The sequence below is a fragment of the Euleptes europaea genome, chromosome 8 (genome assembly GCF_029931775.1).
Source record: "Euleptes europaea isolate rEulEur1 chromosome 8, rEulEur1.hap1, whole genome shotgun sequence".
Taxonomy (NCBI): domain Eukaryota; kingdom Metazoa; phylum Chordata; class Lepidosauria; order Squamata; family Sphaerodactylidae; genus Euleptes; species Euleptes europaea.
In genome coordinates this window covers 69,289,389-69,299,421 of record NC_079319.1, presented here as the reverse complement: position 1 = coordinate 69,299,421, position 10,033 = coordinate 69,289,389, and the positions used below count along the sequence as shown (strand labels likewise).

The following is a 10,033-nucleotide window of genomic DNA, read 5'->3' as shown; positions in this document are numbered from 1 at the left end:
GGCCCTGCGGAAAGCCATAAGGTCCTGCAGGGCCCTGGTCTCATTAGAGAGACTATTCCACCCGACAGGGGCCAGGGCAGAGAAAGCCCTGTCCCTTGTTGAGGCCAGCCTGACGCTCTTCGGACCGAAGATGTTCAGCCTTTTGTGTATTGCTTCATAATTATTCCTTAAGATATTAGCAACAAAGACAGTGCGCTGCATCTCTGTTCTTAGATGTAAATTGTATAAATGTTTTACATTGATATTAGCAAAGATCAATTGCTATTGTGCAGCAGTATATTGTGAAGAAAAGAGGCACTTACCATCTCTTGGGGGGGATGTTTTGTGATCGGTTTGTCTCCGTTGCTCTTCCATACTACTTGAACTCAGGAGCATTCAATGACGTTTATGGGCGATAGATTCAGGATGAATAAAATGAAGTATTTCTTTACTCAAGGAGTAATTACATTGTGGAATTCACCGCCGGAGGATGTAGTGATGGCCACAAGGACAGACGGCTTGGAAAGGGAATAACACAGACTTGGGGCTAATAGGTCTGTGGAGATTCAGTGGCTACCGTCCATGGTGACTAAAGAGAACCTCTGTACAAAGAGGCTGCAAATCTGTGCTAGGAGACAGAATCAGGGGAAGAAAGCCTCGGATCACTGGGCTGATACAGCACGGCTCTCCTTACGTTCGAATGTCTCAGAGCTGATGGGATGCACTGTATTCAAAATGATTTAACAATGTAATGCCCTTGCCAGACATCATATCCTCTTCAAGTGTCAACAAATTAGTACTCTTGTGATGCCCCAATAGTAAAAATGAAGAGCTCTCTATTAAAAGAAGTGCACGTATCTTCTATTGTCCCCTTCATGCGTGCCAACCTTTCCTTTCCTCTTGTGTTATACTGACAGAATTTCAGGCCTCATTCTTTTTGCACGTGATGCTTAATCCATCTCATAAAAGATTCTGCATTGTAGCTAGCTGCCAGCTTGCTTCAGACTCCTTTTGTTATCTAGAAATTAGAGGTGTTCATCGTAATTCGGTTAAGCCAACCAACTTTCAAATCATGGTATTTTTGGTCTTGACAGAGAACTAGTTTTTAAAAGTAGAGTTTAAAAGGTGGACACTCTTCTTATTGACCTCTTCATATTTGCTGGCAAAAGGTATACTATATATATATATACACACACACACACACACACACACACACCAAAGGCAGAGCCAATGGAGAAAACAGAGCTTCCAATAACCTCATTAGGTAGCTTTGAGCAAGTTGTTAACTCTCAGTATAACCAGAGTTGTTGAAAGTCTAGGACCCTATTCTGAATGTCTTGGTTTTACGCAGTGAGGTATTTGTATATGCAAAACACATGTCAGAAATCTTCAAACGGTCGCTATTTTCTTCGATGTCTTCGTTTCTTTAATACACATGCCCGTCACTTCCACCCACGGTTTGACTTCCTTCCATTTCCTTCTAGGCAGTTTGGTTTATCCAGCAAACGACGAGAGCCGCTGAAAAGAATCCATCAAGCAACTCACCGAGGCTGATCTACGGTTCCCACAGTTAAACAGAAAAACAACAACTCTTCAGAAAAACAACATCATCATCCAGTTCCAACTCGCCAGAATAATAGCGGGAAGTCGTTACCAAAATAAAAATACCGCATAAGAAAAAGGTCTCTTCTCTCCAAATTATATGGACTTAATTTCGTTACAGCCCCCAGTCTTCAGTTCATCTCTACCTGCCGCTGGCAGAACTAGAACTCTGACAGTTAAGGGTTCCAAACCTTAAAAATGACAGTTGGCAGGCAGCAAGCCAGAGAGTTCTCCAAACATAACATTGGGATCAGGCTCACAAGCCCTTGTACTCACAATGCTAATTTATCAAACCATGTCAGTTAATCAATACGTCAGTTGGGTTTGGTGGAAAGTGTAGTTAAATAACCAGTGCTACGTGAACAAGTTATGCACTTCCTGAGGAAGCAATGCGTGTTTGCTTGGGGGGGGGGGGCGCCACTTATTAGATGCTAATGTTAAACATGGCAATTGAAAACTGGGGGCAAAACCCAAACGGGACGCCATCCTACACTTAAGAGAAGCAGACATTGTTCTATGCTTTAGATAGCTTTAATGTGGAGAAAACTGAGTGTATGTTGAGGTTCTGAGGTAGAGAAACTGAGTCGGGCCTCCTCAGCAGATTGCCCCCCCCCACATTACATCATCTACGTAACAGACGGGGGCAGGTTGTCCCACTCCCCAATAAAGCTTTGGGCTGTCAAAGATTTGCAATCGTAATATTCAAAGTTCTTGACCGCAGGCTGTGTATGCATGCATGGTACGCTGTATTTTCACACTATATTGTCCAGTCTGTCTTAAAAATGGAACACACTAAAGGAGGGCGATTCTGCTCGTTTTTGTGGACACATCACAAGTTTGAGAGCCCAAGTTGCAGAAATAGTGTAACAAACAATTTTTTTTTCTGTTGAGTTTACTTGGAACACCTCAGCTTTGTATTTCGAAGACATCAGGGGGCACTCTTTTACACATACACTGTGGAAAAGTCCTGGTTGGGAGAAAATGCATGTAGCCTAGTATACAGTTGTTACCACTTTTATAGAGCACCCATACAACTATGCAGGTTCTGGACTCCAGAAGTATTAGCGGCACTCTTGCTATTCTCCTCTATGTAGATAATTCGGAACCCTTCTCACCAATTTGCATCTCAATACAGATACAGCATCCCTAATCCAAATTAATCTGAAAACTGGACCCTTCAAGCTGGCATGCAGGCAGATCCCGTGCTGCCTCTGCTTTCAATGTTTCTTCTCATTTTAAAAATAATAACATACAGTGTACACTGCATCGTAGGTGGAGACTGAAAGCCTGCCATTGTTAGTTTGTTGGTAAACCAGGTATTCTGGTGAGATAACGACAGCTTTGCTTTCTGATGTTTTAATGTAAAGTATTAACAATATCGTTTAACATTACATTCAAGCTGTGTATAAAGTGTGTATAAAACATAAATGAATTTCGGTCCCACCCCCAAGATATCTCATTGTGTATATACAAAAATCCCAAAATATTCCAATATACGGAAAGATCTGAAATATGGACCACTTCTGGTCCCAAGCAGTCTGGATAAGGGCTACTCAACCTGTATAGAGTTTTCATGCTGTCTACAGTTTGTAATACTCAAAGTAAGGCAAAGTACAATACAGTCTGTGATATACAATTAAGATACATCTTGATTCTTCACTGTGATATGGTCAAGTCATCACAAGGTGATTTTTTAATATCAGTTTCACATAGTGGATGTTTAGTTTGCATGTCCTGATACCAAGGACTTTTATTTTCCACATTATGCGCTTGGGTTGCCAGTAGTTTGCCTGCCGTGACAGCTAACGGCTCTCGCCATATGAAGATGAATGCATATATTCACGATGCAAAACAGACATAATAAATTCAAGTTGAATTACCTTCAGCATGTTAATATATAAAAATACAAAACAAAGCAGTTAAGAGTAGCAATATTCCCCCCCCCACCCGGTGCACTAATAGGGCTTCACAGAAGCTATTTTGTTACCAAGTACATGAATTTATTATATATAAAAATCATAATTTTTCCATGTTTTGGGGAGTTTAATGTATTCTCACAAGATTGTATACATAGGAGACACACACACACTGGACAGAAAAAATGTTTATGCTGGAGGAACCATCCCAATGTTGTCAACTAGTGTTACCAACAGAATATGCATGTTCTTTTCATCGCCAAGCTGGAAAAAGTGACATCAGAACAATTTTTAAACCAGGAGCTGTTTATATCAGAAATTTGAGACTAGTTAAGGTACATTTGAGAACAGATGCTTTAGGCAAAGTTGTAAAGAGCAAGCCTAAATATGTCATTGGAACAAATCCATTTGTCATTAATGTTCTTGAGAATAAACAACTGGTGGAATCCCATCACTGGATCATCGTCTACCTACAATGAAAGGGGAAAAGTACTTAGTCAATGCATTACGACGGTCCAATCAAACCCACTCAACAAGTTCAGTTACACCCGAAGCGTGTAAGTGCTGACTCCAGGTTCTTAGGACCTTCTCAGAAAACGGTCCCGTGTCCCCTAATAAAGCAGAATACGTGATTCAAACATAATGCAAATAGCCAGCTGAACTGAACAAGGGGAAGACCAGCTTAGGCCCAATTGGCTATACAAAGCTCACCATCGGGAAATTGCAAGATTGATCTCTACCGTTTCTGTCCAAGCCCCTTTCCCCTTGTGCTGTTGTCTTTTTTAAGTTTACAAACCTGAGGGGAGGGGTCCGAGTCCCTTGATTAACATGAGCCACTTTCAGAAACTATTGTCTGAAAAGCGGGATAAAAATAAAAGTAAACATGTTACCGTACTGATGATTTGCAATCAGTCTATAAATCCTCTTGGTTATCATACTGATCTAGGACTTGCCATGCACAAGCAAACCAAGATCTTTTTCAGTTAAGCATTTGGAAAAAATATATTTTAACCTCCTTTCTTTTAGCTCATCCTACATCTTATATGTGTAGTTGTTTTTATGTATGAATTGTAAGGTTTGGTGGAGCTCTATTTTCATAATGTTTTGAGCTGCCTGGGAGATTTGGGTCAACAAGAATACAAATCTAATAAGCATCTGGCCCTTGTAACCATCAAGCCCTTCTCTTAATACTTTCAGAAGGGTAGCTGTTCTGCTTTCACACATCGTTGGATAACGTACTCTCAATGCGCTATAGTGATTATTTGCAATGGAATTTTCCTGTATGAAACAGGAAACTCAAGACGAGTGAGCACTTGGCTCCAGTTCTGTTTCAGCAGTGGGGTTTGAACGGCTGAAGTCATGAAACCTACTCCCTTGATAGCACTTTTATAAGGCAATTGTCATTAGAGAACAAAGAGACATTTAGAGATCTGGCTGAATGCAGCCTGATATGTGGGGGTATCCAGTGGCGTAGCGTGGGGGGTGCAGGGGGGGCCGGCCGCACCGGGCGCAACATCTGGGGGGGCGCACTCGCAGCTCTCTGCCCCTGCCTGGCTCACTCACTCACTCTCTCTCACTGCAGTGAAGACGTCTTCCAACCATTCATAAGCCGCGGTATCCAAAAAACCCTTTCAAAGCGGTGTTTTTTGTATAACATTTTCAAACTCTCAGCAGGCCTCCAGGGGGCGGGAAAGCCGCGGCCCCGCTCCCCAACTCACGGCAGGGCCGCCTCAGGCATTAATCTCCCTCCCCCTCGCCGCTGAGGCAGGGCCGCACGGCGGAGCCCACAGCGTCGGCCTCACCCGGCCCAGCCCACCTTGGGGGTGGGACTCAGCAGCTCCTCCCTGCCGGGCCAGCGGAAGGGGGGGGGAGTTTCAGAGGAGGCTGGAGGGCGGCGGCCGTCTTGTTTGTGGCGAGCAGAGGCGGCGGGGAAGGAGGGGTGGGGGGCGAAGGCGAGACAAAGCTGAAGGGCGCGGGGCGGCGCTGGGCCCTGAGAGAGGCGCCGGTCCCGCGAGGGCCGTCCCACCGGCCCGGGAGCGCCGCCTGCAACAGGTTCCTGGGCACGCGAGGCCGCCGCACTCCTCCAGGCCTCGGCCGTTGGTCTCCGCCTCGGTCCCGGGTGGTGGGAGCCGGCGCCACCCGCCTCAATGCGGTTCGGGGCGAAGATGATGCCGGTAAGTGGCCTCTGGGTTGCCATAAGTCGGCTGCGACTTGACGGCACTTTACACACACACACACACATTGTTAGAGAAACCACTTGTGGATTAGAATTTGATGCTTAGTGAGAATTGCCTCCTGGACTTTTCTTTTTCAAACTCATCTTCCACTTATTACTAATTGGTGAATTTGAATTGTATACAGTTAATTTAGTTTTGCAGCATGGGCCAATTTACTATACATCTTTGCCTCCTGTGGCCAGGATGTGCACAGAGGTGTATAGCAAGCATCATATCAGTAAACAGTAAATATATGTTTTGGGCATATGAAAATGAATGGGGGGGGGGTACATGAAGTCCCAAAAGGAAGCCAGTGGCTGCTTTCCACCTAAACAACACAGGAGGAGTATGGCCCAAAGACAAGCAGGCATAAGGTTTGTATTGCATCTTCCAAACACCTCTTAAACACAATTAAGTACAGAGGTATTTGCAAGTCCCACAGCTGCTTGGTATACCGAAGGCCCCAGGTTCAGTCATTTTACTTTAATTACATCAGCACAAACAATACATGTGCTTAGGGGGTAAGGGTTTCTTTAACTAATCTAGTGGAAGAGACTCGAGTGCTAAAATCCACGGGTTAGGGGGCGCAAATTACTTGCCTTGCCCCGGGTGCTGACAACCCACGCTACGCCACTGGGGGTATCTGGGCCAAACAGGATGTTATGAGGGAAATACGGGGCTCCAAACCCTGTGTGCCCCATCATAATGGCTGGAAGGAAATTCTGTAGAGCAGGCTCAGTAGACAGTAGAAGGTGCTTACAGTGCATTACTGAGGTTGGGGGCCAAAGCTCCTTTGGAGATGGCCCCCCTGAACCAGGGTGGCAGTGTGGCTCTTGGATGCCAGTGCAGCCTCCCGTCAGCATTCTCCTGGTGCCAGTGCCCCAGAAGGCATTTCTGGGGCGTTCGGGGGGTGGAGTTGTCATTAGGCAGCTTCCTAAGCCCTTTCAGCCTGGGAAAGCCCCCTAACGCTATGGCGTTGCTGCACCACCTTTTTTGTTGGTGCAGCATCGCTGTTGCAATGAGGACTTTTTCCGTGGGTTTCCCCCCCAAGTTTTACCCCTTTTTTCACCCTGCAGCGGCCGTGAAACCTCTGTGGAGGTGCTGTGACAGTGCCACGGCCATGCCATCCCTGGCTGCGCCGACTTTCAGGAATGGGCTGTTAGTCTTCCATTCCAGCAAAAATTATAGGGAGCCTTGTGGCAATTCATGGCTCTATCGTGACGTAAATTCTCATAAGAGTGGTGCCTCTCATACATATGAAGTGAATTCCAGTGCACAAAAGCGTATAGCATAACAAGCCTGCTACCCATTAAGTACCACAAGATTTCTTTTGTTTTTGTCGGCATGGAAAAGCTTTGTGCCTATACTAACCAAAGACACAACTGTCAGTTCTTACCTTCAACTGACCGACAACCATACTAAGGATACAATTGTCAGGCGTTGGCTGATGATCCTGGGAGGTTATGTTGTGCTGAATTTTTTGGAAAGGAAGTCTCTGTTTATAGAAGAAAATTGTGTTAAACATGTTTCTTCAGTAGATAAAATAGGCCTTTTCTGCGGGGACGGTTCCCCGCAGTCACCCCCACCAACTGCTTCGGGGCTTTCTTTTGATTATGCATGCCTTTTCCACCCGCCAGAGATCGCCTCGTTCTTCCCACGTGTTTTGCCTGTTTTAGATGCTGTTTTAGCCAGAATCTGGAAAATGAGGACAAAACGCGCGGAGAGAGCGAGGTGACCTCTGACGGGCAGAAAAGGCATGCATAATCAAAAGGAAGCCCCGAAGCAGTTGGTGGGAGTGACCGCAGGGAAACGTCCCTGCATAAAAGGCCATAGTTTTCTGGCATTCTGAACAAGAATGAGACAATATGGTGTAGTGGCTATCGCATCAGATTAGGATCTTTGAGAACCAGGTTCAAATTTCCACTCTGGCATAAAGCTTGTTGGGTGACCTTGAACCCATCATTCTCAAAGAGTTGTTGCAGTAAGGATAATGTGGAAGAGGGGGAAATGATGTAATAAGCTGCTTTGGGTCATCATGAGGGAGGAAAGCAGGGTATAATTTTTTAAAATTAAAAAGACAGTCCAATAGAATTCTCCCATCACTTCCTCAGAGATTAATGTTTAAAAAGCATTAAAAAAACAGAGAGCAAGGGAAACTGTAACATACATAAAACGAACAATACAACCACAGATTCTAAGTGGTCAAATACCAGCAGTTTTTCCATAATGGCCGTTTTTCCTTGGAACTGCTGCCCTTCCCATGATAAGCAGGAAGCATCTGTCTGTAAAAAAAAGAGAAAGAGAGATACAAATGTCAGTAATTTACTTTCAAAAGATTGAAGTAAAATACAAACAAATAATCCCAGGCTCAACCCTTAGTCAGGATACCTTCACAGTGAACCCTTCCTTCCTAAGTGCTCCTTACTTAGCTTCTCATTACTTATTGTATCCCAGCAGCAAGGAAAGATGCCAAGTGTAGAGAGCCAGTGTGGTGTTAATGGTTAGAGCATTGGACTAGGATCTAGGAGATACAGGTTCGAACCCCACTCTTGCTGGGTGACCTTGGACCAGTCAAACACTCTCCTACCTACCTACCTCTAACCTACCTACAGGTTGTTTTGAGCATAAAATGGAGAAGGATGCAAGCAGCTTTGGATACCCATTGGGAAAAAGGTGGGGTGTAAAATTGGTAAATAAATAAATAAATAACAAGGCATGAAAGTAAGGGAGCAGTACATCATAAAAGCACACATTATATCTGAATTATAAGAAAAAGCAATTTCAAATAATTCTAATAGCAATTGCTAGCAGTAACAATAATATGAATTTGACCGTGCAAAGTAAAACAATAGCTTAATGAGGAAGGTGTTGCTTAGCTGCCTGAAAAACATCCTAACTTTTGATGCTTTAGCAAAAATAATGAACATGTCAAGCCAACGACTGCTCCATTACAACAATAAGGAAATATCAGTTTAAAACAAAGATATATTTATACTTACATAAAAGGCACCTAGCTGTTCCCTACTGGTATCAAACTGCTGATAATACAACTGAATAAAACTTGTTCCGATTTGCTCCCAAATAGGTCTTTCTGCCATTTTGTACACCTGTAAAGAAAACTTTATGGACTTTTTGTTGCACAAAAATGTGGAATCACCAGTGGCAAACCCAGACACAATTACAACATCACCCATACTGAAGCAAAATCTACTCAGCATTTGTCAGTACAGCCCCACTGAAACAAGAGAATACATATAGGATTGTACATGAATGAGCATGAACTCAGTAGGAAACGTGTGGTGTAAGAAAAAGAAGAGTTGGTTTTTATATGCCAACATTCTCTATCACTTAAGGAAGAAGTGGGGAGGGGCTGTGGCTCAGTGGTAGAGCCTCTGCTTTGCATGCAGAAGGTCCTAAATTCAATCCCCGTCATCTCCAGTTAAAGGGACTAGGCAAGTAGGTTGATGTGAAAGACCTCTGAGACCCTGGAGAGCCGCTGCCGGTCTGAGTAGACAATACTGACTTTGATGGCCCAAGGGTCTGATTCAGTATAAGGCTTCATGGATTCATGTGTTCAAGAATCAAACCGGCTTGCAATTAGCTTCCCTTCCCCTCCTCACAACAGAGACCCTGTGAGGTAGGTGAGGCTGAGAGAGCTCTAAGAGAACTGTGACTAGCCCAAGGTCACCCAGCTGGCTTCATGCGGAGGAGTGGGGATTCAAACCCGGTTCTCCAGATCAGAGTCCACCGCTCCAAACCACCGCTTTTAACCACCACACCACACTGGCTCTCCAGCATGGTTTGAGAGATGGGATAAGACCTGGATGTCCTACCGCTGAATTCCCCCCCTCTGCCATTAAAGCTCACTGGGTGACCCCTGGACCAGCCACAGTCTCAACCTAAACTACCTCACCGGGTTTTATTTTTTTTTATCATATTCCATTTATACCCCACCCTCCCCCAGCCAGGCTGGACTCAGGGCAGCTTCCAACAATAATGGTTGTTGCAAGGATACAACAGAGGACAGGACAACAATGTAAGCCGCCCTAGGACCCCATTGGGAAGAAAGGCAGAGTATGAGCTAAGTAATAAATAAATACTCAGATCTGAAAAAGGAATTTATTTAATTAATTTTTTTTCCTCTGCAAGCAACATGGCAGGAAGGCAAAGGCCAGCAGCTACAGTCCTGTAGGCTGATTCTGGACTTGCGGGGGGGGGGGGGGGGATGCACAGTGCAATGGGAAAACAGTGTTCAGTACTGTGTAACAAGAGATGCACACGTACGGCTCTCTGTTGACTATCAAGATACGATTTTCCACC

General features: G+C 44.6%; 1 protein-coding gene across 1 annotated transcript; it reads right to left on the bottom strand.

The window, feature by feature from the left end:
* Positions 1-3,813: 3,813 nt before the first annotated feature.
* Positions 3,814-8,816, bottom strand: LOC130481712 (nuclear transport factor 2-like). Its single transcript, XM_056854482.1, has 4 exons — positions 8,713-8,816; positions 7,924-7,995; positions 7,110-7,208; positions 3,814-3,967 (listed from the first exon to the last, which is right to left on the bottom strand). The coding sequence occupies exons 1-4, from the start codon at positions 8,809-8,811 to the stop codon at positions 3,854-3,856; spliced, it is 384 nt and encodes a 127-aa protein (XP_056710460.1). The 5' UTR covers positions 8,812-8,816; the 3' UTR covers positions 3,814-3,853.
* Between the last annotated feature and the right edge of the window lie 1,217 nt (positions 8,817-10,033).

Bases quoted from the DNA above. Each gene is read 5' to 3' on its own strand.
- LOC130481712 (XM_056854482.1), bottom strand. From the start codon at position 8,811: ATGGCAGAAAGACCTATTTGGGAGCAAATCGGAACAAGTTTTATTCAG. The intron at 7,996-8,712 runs GTAAGTATAAAT...TTTTTTTTACAG, and splicing joins AACAGCTAGGTGCCTTTTAT to ACAGATGCTTCCTGCTTATC. The intron at 3,968-7,109 runs GTAAGAACTGAC...CTTTCATTGTAG, and splicing joins TGGTTGTCGGTCAGTTGAAG to GTAGACGATGATCCAGTGAT.